The sequence below is a fragment of the Acomys minous genome, assembly GCF_964271855.1.
Source record: "Acomys minous genome assembly, chromosome: 19".
NCBI classification, from domain to species: domain Eukaryota; kingdom Metazoa; phylum Chordata; class Mammalia; order Rodentia; family Muridae; genus Acomys; species Acomys minous.
In genome coordinates, this window is record NC_140499.1 from 16,334,629 (window position 1) to 16,356,140 (window position 21,512).

Below are 21,512 nucleotides of genomic sequence, written 5' to 3' on the forward strand. Positions count from 1 at the left end.
TTGTGTCACTTTGGGAGTGGGGGGGGCTTGGTTTTTCAAGACAGGGTTTCTCTGTGTAGCCTTGGCTGTCCTGGACTCACTTTGTAGATCACGCTGCTCTCAAACTCACAGCAATCTGCCTGCCTCTGCCTCTCTAGTGCTGGAATTAAAGGCGTGCACCACCGTGCTCAGCTCGTTTGAATCATCACTTTTAATATCTTTAAGTATCCCAGCAAAGATATTATGGTATCACCATTCTTTATAATGAGGAAGTGTACATATAGAAGCTTAATGATAGTGAACTGTAATCTTCAGTCAATCCTCTGATCCAAATAGTCTTTAGAAAGTGGTTTGCCCTCATTTATGCACTTTTATCCTTTCTGAAAAATCACTATAACTTATTATTTTTTCAAACTAAAGGCAAAAATAAATGTAAATGTGGCTTGTATTGACTGTGACATCTTTGTTATCTATGCACTAATTAAAATAAATAGATTGTGAATTATTGTTTTAAAATTACATGTATTATCAGTAGGCCCAGCTAGCAATCAATCAAGACACAGACACTTGTTATATTTTAAAATAGCCTTAGTTAGCCTGGGGCAGGGCAGACATCAATCCTCAAAACTACTTCTCATACTAGGGTCTCAGGCATGGGATCCTTGTCTCAATCCCATGCCATCTATTTCTAATAACTTTTATCAAGCTACCTCCCATCTATAATCCCATATACTTGCTCCTGTTCTTCATCTGGGCTGGATTCTCTATCCACACTGCAGGCCATGTGCTTCTCCTCCAGCTAACCCATGGCGGCCTTCCTCTCCTCCCTTCAGGTCTCTCTCCTTTTTTCTCATGGCAGTCCTTCTTCTTCCCAGATTCCTCTCTCTCCTAGCCCCACCTATCTCCTGCCCTGCCCAGGTGGGATGGATTTTTATTGAGCAAAAGTTGTGTCACAGAGACAGCAAGCAGTAATTAGCATCAAAATACATCAGACCATCCCCCAACAGTGAATAGAAAGGAAATAGACTATTTCCCTAATAGTTAGGAAAATTTATCTCATAGAGAATTTAAAAAAATAAGCCTAGGGTTTAGATTTAAAATTATAAGTATTAAAATGAATACACTATTCAGTACCTCAGTATATATTCTTTTGAAAATAAAAATCCTTGCCATTCTGATCTCTGATATTCAGAATAACTAGATTTAGACTTTGGAGAACGTTTACCTCTTTAGCTCACTGTTGTTTCTGGGGAAGGGAATTGGAGGTAGAGTAAACAGAGTAATTGTTTTATTGATATGTTATATGAATTCAAATTAATAAAATGAACAAATTGATTTAGTAGTTTATAGTTTATTTTCATTATTGGGGGGGAGGAGGAAATTATCTTCAAATTTAAACAGTTTTCATTGTAGTAATCTTGAATTTGAAGGGCCAGTAATGTAGACTTTGTTCTGACTTATAACTTATATCTTTATCTGAAGGCACAGTTTGCCTTATTTGTTTTAATTTAAAATTGACAAGGTAAACATCCATACTTTATGGTTTAAAAAATACAGTTTCTTTAGCAATTACTGGCAATGTGTGTTTAAGACATAATAGGGTTAGGGATGTAGCTTACTTGGTAGAGTACTTGCCTGCCATCCAGGAAACCCTGGTTTAGATCGCTAGTACCACATAAAATTGGCAGGTACGCACGCCTGGGATGCAAGGGGCAAAGGGATCTGGAGTTGAAGGTTATCATGCTAACCCTCAGCCTAGACGACAGCATGGGGCCCTGAGGATCTTTCTCAAAAAGAAAAAGAGGGAAAGAGAGAGAGACCTGATCTTTTCTCACAAAGGATATTGTGCCTACGTTGGGATTACTTTTCTTTTTAGAAAAATTCCAAGGAAAGACAAACTTAATATCAAAATACCTCGAAAAAGGAAGTCACTCCAATTTTAATTGACATGTGAATACCAATTTAGGATTTACACAAAGTTATAAAAGGACATTTCACTTAGGGCTGTAATCAAATTTAGATTGATATTTACTGATTCTTTCTTTACAATTTACTTTGTTTAGAGATTATTTCAAGATAGCATATTCTTCACTGTATAGGTTTAAAGTACCAAGTTAAAATCAGGTGGTAGTAACACTTTGTAGTTAAAGTCAAATATGTTTCCGGGCTTAGAGCCAAGATTGTGAGGTTGACATTATAGCAATCACCCATTTTTTTCTCATAAAATACTTCTTGGCAAAGAGATAGCAAATGTGACAGATTGTCTCTGACCTAATATGGCAGTTCTTTTTGCTGGTTTTGTTTTGTTTTCAAGACAGGGTTTCTCTCTGTAGCAGTCCAGAGTATCCTGGAACTCACTTTGTAGACCAGGCAGGCCTAGAACTCTCAGAGATCTGCCAGAATATGGCAATTCTTAATTGTCAAATTTTTTTTTCACCGATTCTCGTTCTCAAAATATTCATACATGGGGCTGGCCAAATGGCTCAGCCAGTAAAGGCACTTGCTACTCACTATGCTGCTTAGGTGCTACAGGAGCCACAGGGTAGAAGGACAGAGAACTAACTCCTGCTCTTTTCTCATGTCATGGCTTTTGAACCAGTCTACACACATGTTCACACTCAGGATAAATAAATTGTAATTTTTTGTAATTTAAAAAAAATTTCCTCACCAGTGTTTAGTGCATTGTCTGTAATCGCAATACGTGGAAGCCTGAGACTGAGTTGTAAGATCAAGGGCAAGGCAAGCTACATAACAATAGCCTGTCCCCCCAAAATAAAACTAGCTACAACAGTGTGTGTGTGTGTGTGTGTGTGTGTGTGTGTGTGTGTGTGTGTTGTGTATACATGATGTCACAAAAATTATCATAGAATCCTATAGGTTGACAGAATGCTGTCTCAGATGCCCAGGTAATGTGACTGTAATAATTACATGCCACAGGTAAAGCCATAACAGTAGGTTAAGTTGCTAAAATCATAAAATAAAATGTTACACTTCATATAATAGGGTCCAAAGTCCAAAATTTGTCCTTTTGTAGAGAGGAATTGAAACCTAGCAGAGCTAGAAATCCTGTTTACATTTTAATGTTTAATCACAAGCGTATTTTTATTGACGCCTGTATTGGGGTCATTCTTGTGCAGGTGTAGTTCCAGATGGCACCTATGAAGTTTGTTCAAGGACTACAGGACAAGCTGCAGCTGGTAGGTTCACCGTTCACTTTGCTTGAAACAGAGTTAGGTGAAAATAAGATGGGAAGTCTCAAATGCCAAATTCAGGAGTTGATTTGATGATTAATAGTATAGCTATTAAATATTTTTGAGCAAGAAATCAAATGGTGATACCATCAAAGGACTACCTCAAGGCAGTAAAGTATACGAAACAGCTGAGAATTAACTGTGGAAGTGTGATGGTGTGGTAGGGTCTCAGCTAAAAAGAAAGCAGTGTCAACTCTTATTTCTTATGCAGTGAAAGACAGCAAGGTGCCCTAAAGGCAGGCGGTTACTGTAAGGCTCTTTGGAGCTTGAGAGGCATAGAAGCTGAACAAAGCCAGTGCTTTTTCTAGCGATCTTTTCTTTTCTTGCTGTCATTGACACTCTTCCAGCTGTAGCCTCTGTGCTCATCCTGAGTAAGTGATCTTGAGACACCTGCCGTCCCCAGCACAAAGGTCTCAAAAGCTAAGACAGTCTCCTGCAGCACTGCTAGGAGGCTAGAGACCGAAGCAAACACACCTTTTTGAGAGAGAGGATACATGTCTTTACAAAGGCTGTCTGTTTATAAGTGAAAGCAACCTACCCAAACCAGCTTAACCAAAAGCAAGATCCTTCCCCAGGATATTGCAGATGATGTTAATTTTAAGAATGCTGGGCCAGGGCAGGGCAGTGAAGAAACAACTGGAACCAGTATCAGTCACCAGGGCGCAGGCAGCTCTGGCTTTTGCTCCTCTCTCACTGCCTCTTTTATTTTAGACTCTTTGTTTGTTAGTTTCTTTTGCTTTTATTGATAACATCATGTAGCTGGAAGAGCCATGGCCTCATTTTCCACTCTCTCATTTAAAAGAGACCCATCTTTTCTCAAGTTCAGAGAAAGAGTTTTGTTTCTACAGCTTTGATGTTTACTTTGACTAGTTAGTTACTTGTAGCTGATAGGTGAGACTTATGGTGATTCCTGCTGCATGCATGCAAAGATACCTGTGTGGGCTCAGAGGAATGAAAAGCAGTGCTATTTACAGAAGGGGTAGATGCGTGCTGTGTACATGGAAACCAGTCACTGCCTGGTGTTTCAAACCGTTCTTGCTGTGAAAGGCATTAGGTATCAGATATGGCCATTATACTGTTCAGAGTGCTTATACTCCAATTCCTAGGACTGTCAAAAAAAATGCCACCTTTTAATTTTAACAGAAAGCAGTAGTGCTGGAACCTGGACGCTCAATGTGTTGTGGAAAATGTGTGGGATTGATGTCCACATGGACCCGAACATTGGCAAAAGGCTGAATGCTCTGGGCAATACCCTTACCACGCTGACAGGAGAGGAAGACATAGACGACATTGCTGACCTCAGTTCTGTGAACATAGCTGACCTGTCAGATGAAGATGAAGTTGATACTATGTCTCCCACAATCCATACTGTAAGTGCATTCACTGCCAGGAATTTCAAGACTGGCTTTTCCTGAGGCAGATAACTGATTAACCCAGGATTAGTTAGTATGGTTGCTATTGTAGCGGAAGGGGGGAGGTGGTGATTTCTGGGTCTGCATTTTACAGTGCTGCTGTGTTTCATAATAATGCCATTATGAAATGGGCCTTAACCTCAGTGTAATGGAAGAACATTGAAAGAGGGTAAGATAAATCTGTAAACACAGTCTGGGGGTGGGAAGAAAGGCCGGCTCCTAGGAGAGGAGCGTTTCTGGGTGATGCTGAGGGTGTGGTAGTGACTGCAGAGCTCTGTGCATCCTAAAGCCACTGAGTTGTACATTTTAAATGGTTGGGTCTTATGGGCTGTAAATCATATCTAAGGAAAGAGTTTTTTTAAAAGTCTTTTAAAAAGCCAGGTGCTTATACTGTGACATATAGATTTAGATGTGTTTCCAGCTGTGCTGCTTATACTGTGACATACAGATTTAAATGTGTTTCTAGCTGTGCTGCTTATACTGTGACATATAGATTTAAATGTGTTTCCAGCTGTGCTGCTTATTCTGTACTATCAAGTTACTTAGTTGTCATAAAAAAATGACTTCCAGTTTTCATTCTGGTTTCGAATTGTAAAGAGATTTTTAAATATACTTATCTATTATATCATAAAATAGTTTTTCTTGGGAAGTAATTAATAATACTGTTTATTATTTAGAGTTCAGATGGAAGTTCAGTGAGTGGAGATGGCCACAAACTCACCTTTGGGCAGCGACTTGTAAATCACCTGCTAGGCCTGGCGCCCCCAAATCAGCGCTATTCTGTTCCTGCAGAGTATCTGTGTGATTCAGAGATGCGGGGCTCCCCTCAGTCTAGCCAGTCTCATTTGAAAGCGTGCAGAGCACACTCATGGGGAAACGTAGGTAGCAACTCGGTAGATGCCTTACCAAATGCGGGCTGTGAATCAGTGGAGAATGATAATCATCTGACCTGCTGTGGATAGCTTTGATTCTTGCATGCTCTCTTTGATCTGAGGCATTAATTTTGTAGTGTAGATTATCAGTATGAGCTAACTGATGGTGGTATTAACATATATTCTTTCAATTTTTTAGGAAGCTGTAGATTATCGAAGACAAGGAACATCTTCTAGTCAGCCAGGAGAAGCCAGAGGAAGAAAGATTGTGAAACGTTTAGTGGACATCAGAGAACTGAATGAGCAGGCCAAAGTAATAGATGATCTTAAGTATGTCCCTGGTGTTTAACTTACTGTAGCATTCTGTAGTAATAGATGATCTTAAGTATGTCCCTGGTGTTTAACTTACTGTAGCATTCTGTAGTAATAGAATGATAGATGCTAAAGGTGGAAGAACCCTTTCAGTTTAGCAGTGACGTCATCAGTGCTCCAAAGAGTTCAGTAAATTTTTTGAGCTTATAAGTAATACAGTCAAGCTGGAATCCTGATTTTATGTCTTTACAACTCCTCATCTCTGTGTGGTGAATCCTGACTTTATATCTCACACACACACACACACACACACACACACACACACACACACACACACACACACCTCCTTGTACATGTTCATGCTTGACTGTATTCACATGCATAGTTGATAGTTGAGTGTGTGTGTGTTAGCTTGCTCACCTTGTTTCTGGGTTGGAAGTTTTCTTTAGGAGATAAGAATCAGCATTTATGGGTGCCTGTTCTGGTGTGACATGCTGTCTCACAGTAAACCTCACAGTGTAGTTTTGAGGTTTGATAGCATTTTCCAAATGTACTGTTGAGAAAACTGGCTCAGAGTAAAGAGCTGTGATTTGTATTTGTATAAATGTGAATTCAGAGTCTGTGGGTTTAAAAAAACAAAAACAAAACCTCCCCCCTCCAGCCCCCAAGACAGGGTTTCTCTGTGTAGCCTTGGCTGTCCTAAGCTCACTTTGTAGACCAGGCTGATCTCGAGCTCACAGAGATCTGCCTGCCTCTGCTTCCCAGAGTGCTGAGATTATAGGTGTGTACCACCACGCCTGTCTATAACAACAACAACAACAACAACAACAAAAAACCTCTTGACTGTCAATATTAATAGTTCTTTAGAAAAAAGTAGGGATAAGGCAGAAAGCATCAATAACCTTTTTTTAAAAATCTGTTGCCAGCTGTTTTATAATTTTACTAAGTATCCCCTGTACAAGGATAAATATCCTTCTTGCTAAACTTTGAAACTTTCATTTTCTCAAAGTTGGTGGCTATGCCTCATCTTTCCTAAATCTTGAAATCTGTGAGGAGTTTGGTGGTGTTGTTCAATCAGGACTTCCCCCAAAATACAGAAATTTTGAAAAATGAAGGGATGACCTTAAACTTTGTCTATAAATTATCATGTAATGATTCATATTTTTTATTAATTTGAGTTTTATCCTCAGGGAGAAAAATGACTTGAAACAAAATATATGTCTTCAAAAATCTCACACACACACACACATATTTTTTTTTTTACAGAGTGAGTGTTTGGTTTTCATTTGATTGCTCATACCTTTTGATACATCAGTAGATAGACAGTGTAAAGGCATTTCCTAGATGTTAGTGGGTCTTTTGTAATTTGCCAGATGTGAGTGTTAAATTTACAGGAAGTGGGCTATCCAGATATGCTTCTTTGCTTTCCTGACAAGTGAAAGGACTAAAAGAAGCCAGTGAGAAGTCAGTTGTGCTTTCTTGCTTCATTACAATAACCCCTCCATTTTGGTGGGTTTTCTGTTTTGTTCTGTTTTTCTTTTTGGTTTTGTTTCATTTAGAAAATTGGGTGCAAGTGAAGGAACCATAAACCAGGAAATTGAGCGTTACCAGCAGCTGGAGTCTGTGGCTGTGAATGACATCCGAAGAGATGTTCGCAAGAAGTTACGGAGGTCCAGTATGCGGGTGAGTGCACACCTAAGACTTTCACAAGATTCATTTTACACGCTCACTTCCTAAATCCTAACAGTGATATTTATGCTCGTGTTTATGCTGGTGATAATACTACATGATTTATGAAAAGCAGACCTGTGTATCAGGCACTATTTAAACATTTTGCCATTAACCACCCATAAATCTCTACAGCAACCCTATGAAGAGTTTTTCTCCCATTTTAAAAATGGGAAAACTGATACACAGAGAGGTCAAGTAATTTTTCCAAGTTTATATAGCCAGCAAGGCTTATGGAAGCAAGTCTCAAAGCCACCGGTGGAACTCTGCAGTTAGGCCCAAGCCACTGTGTGTGTCCTGCCATTCATGGACTCACACTGGCTTTTAACCTCTCATGTATATCTCAGAAATGTGCAGTCTTTTCCTTGTCTTTGTCTCCAGTTTTTCAGTATTTATCGCTAAGTCACAATTTCTCTCTTTTCTGCTTTATCTTTATAGTAAAACACAATTTTTAGAGCAATTTAAAGCAGAATTGTGAGGAATGTATAGAGATTTCCCTGTACGTATCAGCCACTGTCAGTATTCTTGAGAGTGTTTTACTTACACAGTAAGTGCATGGACAGACACATGGACACAGCTCCCAAGGTCGATGGTTTACAGGAGGATTCCCTCTCAATGCTGTGCAGTCTGTGGTTTTGGAAAAACATATAATAACATGTATTCTATGTTACATACACAGGAGTTTCACTGCTCTAAAAACCCACTATGTTCCCTTCTTATTCCTTGTTTCAACTGTGATTTATACTTAAAATCATGTACTGTTGAAATTATTTCTACATTCTTAATACTTGTTTCGCTCAACATTTCCCCTTTAGTCTCTACTGTTTCATGAGTCTCCAACTGCATGACAGTCTTTCTAGCACCCAGCTCCTCAGCACACTTGAGTTCAAGTCTCCTCTTGCTGTCATCTCTTACAGTGAAGTAGACATCTGCAGGAGGGGTGCATGTCAGTGTCCTTGACGTGATAAAGTGGTTTGTTTCCGAACACATACTTAGCTTTTCCCTGGGATCTTTGCTCTTTTTTCCCCATTCTTTTCCTCTAGTTATTTTCTTTATTCTCGCTTTGTTTCTGTACTCCTCATCCCTTCCCCAATCCTTTCCTTTTCTGTTGAGTTAGCTAGTGGCTCTTACTGTCATTGTACAGTCTTACTGATTCATGACATCAGGCTAGCTGATTACTATGGTACTTTGATTCATATATACTGAATTTCATTTAAAGTCACTGGAAAGCTAAAGAACTAACTTAGTTTTAATTTTAGCTGAAGTGAAATGCCATATCAGTATACAATTTCCTTGAGTCACTTTGTTTTCCTCTACCACTTTATTAGGCTGCTTCCCTCAAGGATAAGTGGGGTTTAGGTTACAAACCAAGTTACAGCCGATCAAAGAGCATTTCGGCTTCTGGAAGACCACCTCTTAAAAGAATGGAAAGAGCAAGGTAATACATATTTCAGCCAATGAGACAAATTATAAAATTGCTGACATCTAACCAACCAAGGTTCGATACTTTTTGGGGGGTGGGGGGAGTAGTTTTAAAAAAAATCATCCATACTGGTAAAATAGCAATCACTAGTTACTTACTGTCAAACATCATTGGTTTGAGGAAAGCTTTACAATGTTTCTTCCTCAACCCTAGCAACATTTTAGTAAGGCAAAACTATTTAAATATGCTTTATGTATAAGCTTACAGAAATGAAAATCTGCATACCAGTGGTTGCTTTCTAAATAGTCAATTTAAATAGTCAGTTTAGGAAAGATGATTATACACATTAAAATCTTGTTTTAATATTAAGTCAGCATTATAAAAATAAGATGTATAAAATTTTTAGGTGAGTTGTATAGTGATTAGTAGAGTGTTTGCCTGGCTCGTGTGAAGACCTGGGTCTAATTCCTAGTGCCACATAAATTGAGTGGTACATACCTGTAATGCTAGCTCTTAGGATGGGTAAGGGGATCAGAAGTTCAATAGCATTCTCTGTCCCAGCTATATAGTGGATTTGAGGCTGGCCTGGGATACACAAGACCCTATCTCCCTCCAAAGTAAAAAAGCATAAATTATTTTTATATAGTTTAGTTTTAGAAAATTTAAAGTTAGTTGAAACAAGGCTTTTTCACAGATGTTGAAGGTTAATACATGAAATGACAAAACTCCAATCATCTGATAAGGCTAATATTCCGAAATAGAATGTTAATATCATTAATAAGACTTTTACAAAGCCAAGATTTTTTAAAGTAGGAGTATTGGGTTTTTTATATTTTGTTTGTGATGCATATTTATGCTTATATCATAATTACATTTTACTTATAGTTCTCGGATAGGAGAAACTGATGAGCTCCCGGAAATCCGTGTGGATGCAGCATCTCCTGGACCCAGAGTAACTTTTAACATCCAGGATACAGTAAGAGAGACAATACTTGTTAGAAGTTTGTATTGCTAAGTAGTTTTTAAAATTGCAGACTTGCAACATTATACAGTTTAAAAATATAAATTGTTACCAATGATGAAAGTGGGCGTTATAACTGAAGCATTTGCACTACCAGCGAGCAGGTGTTGCCAATAGTAGCTACACTGCCCATGGCCAAGTGTATGTGCAGGAAAAATCCCATAGCTGCTTGCTCTTAAATAGGATTGTTTTTATTGAGCAGTTTTTTATAATAACTGAGGACCCACATTAAACAGTTGTCAATGTGAAATACATATTCATTTACATGTTTAGTTCATGGCAATTAAATAGTAGAAGGCAGAAGGAAGGACTGCTTCAGAGCTGCGCACTACCGCATGTTGAAATTTATGTTACAGTGTTTATTTGTGGAATGTTTGTTTGCATTGTCTTTATTTTCATGAGTTTTTTTTTCTTTTCTTATTACTTTAATTAAGTTGAAAAATACAGTGTGGGGAAGTTCACCACAGTCCAGCTCTCCAGGGGAAGGGTACTTTCAGGTACTTATGAAAACCACATAAAATTTTACTTTAAAACTAATTAACTGCCCTGAAAATTTGCTTTCAGAATGTCTTCTTTTCATGCTAAACTGAAACCTCAAAAATACTCTATGTAAAGATTTAAGATTGTTGGAATTCTTTTTTAATGTATATTTTATAATACTCCAATTTGGTTTTATATTTACATACACGTTAATTTTACTTTGACCTTCAAAAGTGAATAACTTTAATCAACTTATCAAACCAGCTAAACCAAATTTTAAACTCTAAAACTGCAGTTTATTAAATCAATTACTATTAATTTGTTGATTCTGAAATCAGTCTCTTTTCCTTACATTTAACTACAAAGTGAGTGATTTTAAAATCAGCAATCTTTGTTAAGTGCTTCAAACTCAAGTCAAATCTAACTCCAAACAATGAACTATTGGTCATTGACTATTATTTCTTTTAAGTCACTATGGTAGGTACAATAGTTTATAATAAATGTTATATTCAGAGGTGACTCTGATGACACATGCCTGTAATTTCAGCTACTTGACAGGTGGAGGCAGAAGAACAGGAAGTGCAAACCCAGTCTGGATAGCTTCATTTTGTTTTCAGTATTTTGAGGCAGGGTCTAATGTAGCCTAGCCTGGCTTTAAATTCACTATGTCATGAAGATTGCCTAGAATTTCTTATCTTCTTCCTGTGCCTCCAAATACTAAGACTACAGTCTTGTGCCATTACCCCTGTTCTCAACCTGAGCAACTCAGTGAGACCCTATCTCTCATCAAAACAGGGCTAGGGATACTGTTCACTAGTAGAGTAGTTGCTATCATGCATAAAATCCTGAATTTGATCTATAGCACCAAAAAAGGAAAATAAAAAGAACCATTTTTAAAATTATGTTCAGAAGTGTGAAAATGTGCTATATAATACTTATTAATATAATTAACATTTTAAGCCAGATTTTACCCTGCATGTGTCATTAAACTAAATATATATAATATATATCCTACACACAATACCAGGCGTCTAATCTTACCTAGAATTTTCTTTTAAATTAGTTTTTAAAAGAAAATTGGCAATTACTCCAAATATATTTCTTGTTTTTATTCTTTCAGACTTGAGTCTCAACATATATATCCTATAGTTATATTGTGTTTAGTCAACCAATCTCAGCAATTAGAATGTAATTCTGGGGAGGACATGGCTTAGCAGTTAAGAAAAGTAAGGAAAAGAAACTGTGGCCTCCAGTTATTTCCTTGGAATACAGCATTGTTAAGTTTGGGTAGTTGATACGTGTATTACTCAACTGTTCACACGTCTTCTATCAACTCATGACAGTTCAATTTTAAAGATTTGCCCACAAGAGCTCATCCAAAATGTCTTTACTAATAGTCACTGGACTCACCATGAGTTGTTCTTCCATTCTGATTTATACTTGATTGCTTCTTTCTTTACATCTGCCTCTGTGTACTAATTAAATCTGATGCTTTATGTTCCTATAAAGTAAAATTTCACTGTGACTTTTCAAGTGTCGGTGGTGCCTCTCTGTCATTTGACCTGTTTCCTTCCTCGGTGTGCCATTTCATATGTTCTTGAGTCTGACCTTCCTCCTTTCAGTTCAGAGTGAGCAGATTCAACTCAGAGATCCTAAAATACTTAGACTGACATCTTTCATATGTTTAGTTTTTCTCTTGTTAATTGAGAGAGAACCTGACAAACAAACTTGATCGATATTTTCTGTTTCTGTAATCAGTTTCCAGAGGAGACAGAACTGGATCTTTTGTCAGTAACTGTTGAAGGTCCATCACATTACTCGTCAAATAGTGAAGGGTCATGTTCAGTGTTCAGCTCTCCCAAAGCCACAGGAGGCTTTTCACCAGGAGTGCCTTTCCAATCAGAAGATGGCCGGCGGGACGACAGTCTGTCTTCTACCAGTGAAGACTCCGAGAAGGACGAAAAAGAGGAAGACCGTGAAAGGGAAAGATTTTATATTTACAGAAAAGCCTCGTGAGTAGCCTTCTGTTTAAGATCCTTAGGTGCTGGGTCAGAATCTAGAAGTCAGCCTAAGGTATTTTATCTAGTCTAATATTTAATAAACCAAACGTGATGTCACATGTCTACAAGTTCAGCAAACTCAGATATTCTGTCTCAAAAATATAGAATCATAAAAATAGCAACAATAAATTAACAAAAAAAAGTGTGAATTTTTTAGTTATACTAGGATAACTGCTCATAATTTCTAATGTGTTTTAACTTTTACGGTGCTGTTTTCTTCTTAATATAAATGAGTTTGTTTAAATTGCCAATAAAACAGAAATACAGATATGGTTATAAATTACAATAAAGGAGAGAACACTGTTCCTCCTAGGCTTAATAAAAAAAATAAAAGGAGACATTGAAATGTGTCATACAGTTGAGTAGTGAATAGTAAAGGGATATGTATCAATGATGAGGATTTCAAATCATTCTTGAAAGAAATGAGATGAGATAGTGTTGATGAAATGAAAGGCCTATATGTATGAAGTCTTCTGAGAGTGCATCCGCGTGAGGAGCTAGGAGGACTTTAAAATTCACCCCACTTCTGACGCCTGATCCACTGCAACTGGGCAATAGGATTAAGTTTCCACTGTTGCCATCTGAAGTCTTCTTAGTGAGCTAAGAGGATTCTTGCCTCCCTTTCTCCAGAGTCAAAACACTTGCTTTGAAATCTTTCATATTAGCATATTTTGGCCTATTCCTTCACTTACTTGAATACAGCTTCAAATAACTATATTCAGAAATGAATTATAATTCAAATCTGCTTTCTTAAAGGTTTTAGAAATATAAAATAACCTTTATGTACTAGATTGTTGAGTTGAATATAGAATTCTAAGAATTAATGTTTCTTGTATGAAAATCTTTTCCTTTTCTTCCAGCATCAGTGTTCTAATCTTCTCAATACTATCAGTATAAATTGCTCTTGTTTTCTAAATGCCCATGTGTGCACTTCCACAGGGACTAGAAGGGGGCGTCAGGTCCCCTGGAACTAGAGCTTTCCATGGTCATGAGTGCCATGTGGGTTTCTGGACATTGAACCTGGGTCCTCGGGAAGAGCAATCAGTGCTTTAACTGCTGAGCCTTCTCTCCAACACCTGTATTCTTTTTTAATAGTAGCCCTCTGCGTCACACAATTACTTCCCCTGGACAGAATTTGTATCTCTTTTATTGGTTTTTACATTTCCCATTTTAAATAAATAATGATTTTTGCTGATTTAATAATCTTTTCCAAATGTCCAGCTTGATTATTTTTATGTTTTCTTCTGGCAAGAACATTCAACATGAGATGTGTGCTTCCTCAGGTGTCTGAGTGGGTAGTACAGCATCGTTCTCTGTGGCCGGTGGAGCAGAGCGGGTTTTCTAGAGCCTGCCCTGAGTAGAAGAGACTTGGCGCTGTTTGTTGGTAGTTCCCTCTAGCACCTATCCTTCCTTCCATTTTTCTGTGATTTTTGACTGTTTGAGAGAGGAATCATGTAATACCTCTTCCTATTTCACTTAAGCTTCTTTTGCTTCAAATGTCCTCACGTTCGTTTGTGTTGCTGCATATTGCTGTGTTTTGCGCTAAAGCGGAATTATGTATAGGTTTCCTCCTAGGAGTTTTACCATCACAGCTCTTCTATCTAAGCCATATATATTGACAGACATTCATATCTTATTTCACAGCTGTTGTGCAGTGAACGTGGAAGCTGTCTCTTCACCATCCCAATTTTAGTTCTTTGGGTAAATGTGCAGAAGTGGGTCATACAGGAATTGTGCTTGTAATTTTTTGAGGAACCAGTTTTCTCTAGTTGTTAGACATTCCTACCACCAATGAAGAAGGATCCAATTTCTGTAAATTCTGGACCAGTTTTATTAATCGTCTATTTTAACAGCCTGTTCTGTTCTGTTCTGTTTATTTTTATATCGCACTATGGTTTGGTTTGCTTTTCTTTAATAGTTAGTGTGAACACCTTTCATATACCTGTATGTGTCGACTATTGTTAGTCATCTTGGGGAAATGTCTCTTTAAGCTGTAAGCTATTTTCATAATTACATTTGTTTGTTTTTGTTTTCTTGTTTAGCTCTAGGAGTCCCTTGTGTGTTCGGTGATTAATCTCTTCCCTCAACCTGTATGCTGCCTTTCACTCTGCTTATTATTGCCTTTGCTCTGGAGACGCAGCATGCGTTTGGTTTGATATAATATTGTGTAGTTTGCTTTTATTTGCCTCTGCTTTTAAAAACTGTGGTATCTTTGAAATCATTGTCAAGATCAGTGTCATGGAAATTTTCCCCTTTGTTTCCTCCTAGAAGTTTTACCATCATAGGTCATATGTTTAAGTCTTTAATCCATTTGGAGAGTTTGTGGTTTGGTTGGTTGGTTGGTTGGCTGGTTGGTTGGTTGGCTGGTTGGTTGATTGGTTGGTTGGCTGGCTGGCTGGCTGGTTGGTTGGTTGGTTGGTTGGTTGGTTGGTTGGCTGGTTGGTTGATTGGTTGGTTGGCTGGCTGGCTGGTTGGTTGGTTGGTTGGTTGGTTGGTTGGTTGGTTGGTTTTTTCTTCATAGGGATAAGTTCCTGCCGTGTAGCCCATCTGGCCTGGAACTTACACTTACCTAGCCTCAGCCGCCCAAGTGCTGGGACAGCAACATGAATTATGGAGCAGCATCAAGATGAGTGTCGTCACCGTGGTGTAGTGTTGAGTTCCACCACGTGTCGAAGAGCTTTGGCATCTTTCCCTCTTGCTTTCCCTGTTCTTCTATCTTTTTAATAAAAATGAGGAAGTCAGCACGTAGGTTTCATAATTTGTAGAAATGAAATCTATCCCAACATAGAGTGCTGTTCATCCACTGTTGTTCACATTTGTTACTAGTTGTGATTTTGCCTGTGTCTTCAACATCTAGCGCCTACTGGCAGATAATGACCAATTCATAACTGTTGAATTATATGTGACTCCGTTAAACCCAGGAAAACCATATTAGCTAGATGAATACTTTCTATGAGTTTATAAAAATACTAAAATTTCTTTACAAACTATTACTCATTTAACGTTGGGAAACAGTTCACTAAGCAAACTTCAGTTACTATAGTAAATGAACCCTTGTTTCTGTAGACATACCTCTCGGAAGAAAGCAACAGGCTTTGCTGCTGTTCATCAGCTGCTTACCGAACGCTGGCCTACGACACCAGTCAACCGGAGCCTTACTGGAACAGCTACTGAGAGAAATATTGACTTTGAACTCGATATACGGGTTGAAATTGACAGTGGAAAATGTGTCCTTCACCCAACCACCCTTTTGCAGGAGCACGATGATATAAGCTTAAGAAGGTGAGAGTCTGGCTGGAAAATTTACATGGAATTCATTAGTTAGGAACATCGTTCAAGCCTGGCATGGTGGCACACACCTGTAATCCCAGCACTTGGGAGGCAGATGCAGGCAGATCTCTGTGAGTTTGGGACCAGCCTGATCTACAAAGCGAGTCCAGGACAGCCAAGGCTACACAGAGAGAAACTCTGTCTCAAAAAACCAAAAAAAAAAAAAAAAAAAAAAAAATGAGGAGGAGGAGGAGAATAAAAGGAGAAACACTTTATATATCATGTATTACCATGAACTTTCCCCAGTCCAAAACTGCACATCTTAAAAGTAACTGATCACAGTTACAGTGGTCATTTGCATAACATAACAATTCTTTATAACAAATACGTATTTTTTGGCAGTTAGAAGCGAATATCTGATTTAGAGTCTGGTAAATTTGTTAATTAAAATAAATCTATAGACTAGGGATTTTAGCTTTGTGGTAGAGTATGTACATGTTGTGCGAGTAGAGGATTTAATCCCCAGTAGTATGCACACACTCATGCACAAAAACACACACACACAAAGATATAAGTAAAGGTTCTTTGGAATATTTTCAACAAGCCTGAATTTCTATCTTGCCTTTGTATTAATTGAATACATTTCTGTTTCAAAGAATTATGCAGGATGAAAGACTGGAAACAATTATGCAAATACAGCCTAGCTAAATGGAAATATTCAGGATATGACTGCAGGATTACTATTTGTTTCTGTCATTGACTAAATGATGATGTAAACAGATTTGACATTAGATTGTGTGTGTGTGTTCTAGTGTAGACACTCGTGTGTGCTTTTGTGTGTGGAGGTCAGAATCAACCTGGAGAGTCACTTCTCAGATGCTGTCCAACTTTTATTTTGTGAGACACGGCCTTTCACCAGCCTGCAGCTCACCAAGCAGGCCAAGCTGGCTGACCAGAGAGCCCGAAGTACCTTCCTGTCTGTACCTACCAGCACTGTGATATGAGTGTGTTATTTTCCTGGGCTGCAAATTTCAAACTCAGGTCCTCATGGTTGCTGTTGGAAATGCTTTCCTGGCTGAGCCATTTCCTCAGCTCTTTCTTTGAATCTTTCTATTTTTATTTTTTTCTTTCCTGGTCAAAAAAAAATATATGAAAGTAAGATAACAGAAATATGGACAAGAATGGCAGAATGCTATCAGCTGTTGAAACAGATAATACAGAGTCTCCATCCCATCCCCTTTATTTTTTATATGTCTGAGTAAAGTGTTTTTATGGTCTGGCAAATGAAATATTTTGTGAAATGAGAGAATAAAAAACACTTTAGGTAATTAGAGTATCCCATAAGTGTAATGATGATTTATGAATGACTGGTAGGCCATTTTAATTGACCCATAACAGAGCGTTATGTTTAGCCACATTTGGTTCATCCTACTGAACTTACAAAAGAATAAAGCAACCATGCATACTTGTAACTCCAGCATTCGGGCAGTGGAGGCAGGATGCCTGGTCTTCTTACCTTGACGCTGTCACAAACAAAGAATAAATGCATCCATAAATAAATAGAGACAGCTAGCTTGAAGACATGCAACATTATTATCATTCTTCTGAGACATTAACCACTCTACCTAGAAGTTCTGTTCTTTCCCTTTTCAACTGTTAAACTATTGCTTTTCATTTACCGCATAAGTAAGTTTGCTTTGAAACAAGAGAAAAGTAAATATTTTAAAAAAAAATAATTAACATGCCCCCACTCTTTTTTTCCTGTAGAAGTTATGATCGAAGTTCTAGAAGTTTAGATCAAGATTCTCCTTCAAAAAAGAAAAAATTTCAAACGAATTATGCTTCTACCACCCATTTAATGACTGGCAAGAAAGTACCATCATCTCTACAGACAAAGCCCAGCGACTTAGAAACAACAGTGTTTTACATTCCTGGAGTAGATGTAAAGGTAAAAACCTAATTGTGTACAATAGAAAACTAGACTACTAGTAAGTGTTTATTTTCTACAAGATATTTTTCTTTTGCTTATTTAAATGGAACTTCCTGGTTTATCTAAACGTAGCCATTGTCTGAACATGAGAGTATCTAATTGTGGCTTACCATAGTAGGCTTGCTAAACCTTGCCTAGTATAATTTCATTAAGCAGTGATTTTTTTTTTTAGTTTCTAAAATTGTTGAATGTTATACTGTTAAGCTCAAACAAACTTTAAAGATGATCTGGATTGAGCTTTTTTTTTTTTTTTTTTTTTTTTTTTTTTGGTTTTTCGAGACAAGGTTTCTCTGTGTAGCCTTGCCTGTCCTGGACTAACTTTGTAGACCAGGCTGGCCTTGAACTCACAGCAATCCACCTGCCTCTGCCTCCTGAGTGCTGGGATTAAAGGCATGCGCCACCACCGCCCGGCTTGGATTGAGCTTTTTAATTCTAAAAATGAAAAAGTCAGGTAGTTTCTAGAACCTCACAACTGACTTCTAAAGCTGAAGCTAAGTGTTCAGGTTTCTGAACCAGTGTTTCTCTGAACTACATCTTCTATGTGCAATGCTCTTTCCTCATCTGCAGATTTTTATTTTGATTTTTTTTCTTATTACAGTTGCATTATAATTCTAAGACACTAAAGACGGAATCACCTAATGCGTCCAGAGGATCTTCCTTGCCTAGAACACTCTCCAAAGAGTCCAAGCTGTATGGTATGAAAGATACTGCAGCACCTCCTCCTTCTCCTCCTTTGCCTTGCACTGTCCAGAGCAAGACTAACACCTTACTTCCTCCCCAGCCCCCACCTATTATTCCGTCAGGTACTTAAGACACTACACTGCATTTTTGTCATGTTTTCCTGATTTTTAGTTAATCTGCTTGTTCTGTTGAGACTTTTTTTAATTCCTATGTTTAGGAAAGGACATAGACTTGTCAGTAAAGGCTGTATATAATCCGTATGTGAAAGTACGAGACGATTACTTTTAGACTCTCTTAAATTTTTATTACATTAGAATATTCTTAGTAAACAAACCACACTTTTAGAACAACATATATTTACCAAAGAGAAGTTCATGTGGTTTAAGTTTGGGCACTATGATCAGCTAGGGATCAAATTACACACGGATACAAATACACTGGTATTATCTGCACTTATTAATTATCTGTTGTGAAACAACCCATTACCCAAAACTTACAGCCTTAATCACAGTGCCTATTGATACACACACACACACACACACACACACACACACACACACACACACACACAAGAGGACTTTGGCTTGATAAATCTCAACTCAAAATCTTTCATGAGATTTAAGTCAAGATGCTGGCTATGTCACCTGACGAGACACTAGAAAGATCTTCCATCACATCCTAGTCATGTGGCTGGTGCCCCATAGGGCCATGACCACTAGGTTAGGAGGGGTTTTCTGTTGTTGTTGTTAGGTTTTTGTTGTTGTTGTTTAGTTTGTTTGGGGGGTTCTGGTTTTTGAGGTTTTTGTTTTGTTTTGTTTTTTGTTTTTGTTTTTGTTTTTGAGACATGGCTTCTCTGTGTAGCCTTGGCTGTCCTTGACTTGCTTTGTAGACCAGGCTGGCCTTGAACTCACAGAGATCCACCTGCCTCTGCCTCCCGAGTGCTAGGATTTAAAGGCGTGCGCCACTACAGGAGTATTTTTATAATGTTACAGTTAACACCCTTTGGGTGGAATGATCAAAAGAGAAGCTGATCAAGCCTGCAAATCTTAATAGCTTAGCTTTAAAAGCCACAGAGAACTACGCTTACAGTGTCTTACTGTTACACAGACCATCGAGGACAGGAACTGAAGCTTAATGCCAGCAAGGATCATTGGAAGCCATCTTGGAAATGGATATCATAGCACATGATTGATACTTTACACATGCATAAACACACACACACACACACACACACGAATTTCTAACATAGGGACTGTTAGAACTTGGCAAGGATTATTGAAGAGGTTTTATTTGGAAATTTCACATAATACACATACCCTTTAGTCAGTAAAGAGTCGTGACGATAGTGCCTAGAGTTAACCACTTTCCAATTGACAAAGCATAGCTAGATCCATTAAGAATGAGGCAGATGCTAGTATTCCGCTTGAGAAAGTTAGGGCTTATAGACTTGAGGCATTTTCTTATATTTATACAACTAATGTTCAAATTGGGGATATAGCTAAGACTTTGTTAGGTGTTTTTATGCATTTTATTAAGCAGAAATAGTTGATTAGGGAGAATGAAAGAGATGTAGCACCCTAAATAGAGAAGCATTGTCAGTGTGAACATACTAAGCATAGAAATCCAAAAGCACTGGGCACAGTGGCACGCACCTGTAATTCCAGCACTCAAGAAAGCAGAGGCAGGAGGATCACTGTGAGTCAAGGCCAGCCTGCTCTACAAAGAGAGTCCAGGGCAGCCAGGGTTACACAGAGAAACCCTGTCTTGAAGAAAGAGAAAAAAGGAATCCAAAAGCTGTGATTTTTTTTCTTCACTTCCCATATTAGTTGAAATTTGCTATCTTTTTAAGTGAACAAATGGACTAACACCAGCCATAAAAGTATAAAGTTGGAATTTTGGAACATATTGTGTAACCTAGCACAAGTAAGAATAATCATGGTATTATAGACTTTAATGACATTAACGCATCATCTCTATCATCCTTATTTTTACTGTTTCCTCTTATCACCTTAGGTAAAGTACTTCACTTAATTAAGCTGTCATACAATTCTAATTTCTCATTAACTTGCCATATTTTGTTGAGACATTTTACTGAATTCCGGTCATTGATTGACATTTATCAATATTCTAGCCAAAGGAAAAGGAAGTGGAGGAGTAAAAACAGCCAAGCTATATGCCTGGGTAGCACTTCAGTCATTACCAGAAGAAATGGTTATTAGTCCTTGTCTATTGGACTTTTTGGAAAAGGCTCTGGAAACTATCCCAATTACTCCAATTGAAAGGAATTACACAGGTGAGTATTCTCCACATAGCGTTCTAACTTTAGATCTTGTGTGTAGACTTTCTCAGTGCTCTTATAGACTGTTATATGTTACCTTGTATAGCCAGTTATAGAACTGGAGAAGAGCTGGACAGGTCATTGCGTTCTTGTTTGCAGGTAAAGAACCCCAACCGTGGTGAAGCTATATGATTTCTGTTTTCAAAGATGCCCCTAGATAGTGACAACGTTAATGTGCATGTCCTATTGTAATGTGTTCTTGCACTGGAATCTCCTTGTGGGCACAAGTGCTGTGCTCTGTGTGCAGTGTGTGATACGATGGGAGAATTTAGTTGGGGGAAATGAACATGAGGTCTGAGTAGGCCAGGATGTGTAGACTGACAGACTTCAGAGCAGCTCTCTGGTAGTGATGTGTCTTATGCCAGTGCTAGCTAGAGATAGGGAGCTTCCAATGATTTGCCCTTGACATGATATAAAACTTGAAACTAAATATTTTAACAGCGGTCAGCTCACAAGATGAAGATATGGGACACTTTGAAATCCCAGACCCTATGGAGGAGTCAACAACATCCCTAGTGTCATCTTCAACGTCTGCTTACTCTTCCTTCCCTGTAGATGTTGTGGTTTATGTGCGAGTTCAGGTGATGTGTGTCATTTCTTCATAAAGGAAATACTTTATTTGAAATTTCAACATTATTTCCCTTCAAATTTTTTGAGTCACAATCTCATGAACATTTGATATTTCTTCAACGGCT

General features: G+C 38.0%; 1 protein-coding gene across 8 annotated transcripts in view; it reads left to right on the plus strand.

Annotated features, from left to right (window-relative positions):
• Nucleotides 1-21,512, plus strand: part of BLTP1 (bridge-like lipid transfer protein family member 1) — a 181,553-nt gene that overhangs the window by 135,857 nt on the left and 24,184 nt on the right. For 4 of the 8 annotated variants that reach the window (XM_084768626.1, XM_084768625.1, XM_084768628.1 and 1 more), the window contains 14 exons: nt 3,117-3,176; nt 4,374-4,600; nt 5,320-5,520; nt 5,714-5,844; nt 7,386-7,509; nt 8,883-8,992; nt 9,863-9,953; nt 10,433-10,495; nt 12,237-12,490; nt 15,605-15,820; nt 17,576-17,756; nt 18,397-18,601; nt 20,611-20,772; nt 21,259-21,398. In XM_084768626.1, coding sequence (XP_084624752.1) covers nt 3,117-3,176; nt 4,374-4,600; nt 5,320-5,520; nt 5,714-5,844; nt 7,386-7,509; nt 8,883-8,992; nt 9,863-9,953; nt 10,433-10,495; nt 12,237-12,490; nt 15,605-15,820; nt 17,576-17,756; nt 18,397-18,601; nt 20,611-20,772; nt 21,259-21,398 — 2,165 coding nt within the window. The remainder of the gene's footprint in view (nt 1-3,116; nt 3,177-4,373; nt 4,601-5,319; nt 5,521-5,713; nt 5,845-7,385; nt 7,510-8,882; nt 8,993-9,862; nt 9,954-10,432; nt 10,496-12,236; nt 12,491-15,604; nt 15,821-17,575; nt 17,757-18,396; nt 18,602-20,610; nt 20,773-21,258; nt 21,399-21,512) is intronic. The other 4 variants (XM_084768630.1, XM_084768629.1, XM_084768631.1 and 1 more) reach the window with 4 other exon arrangements.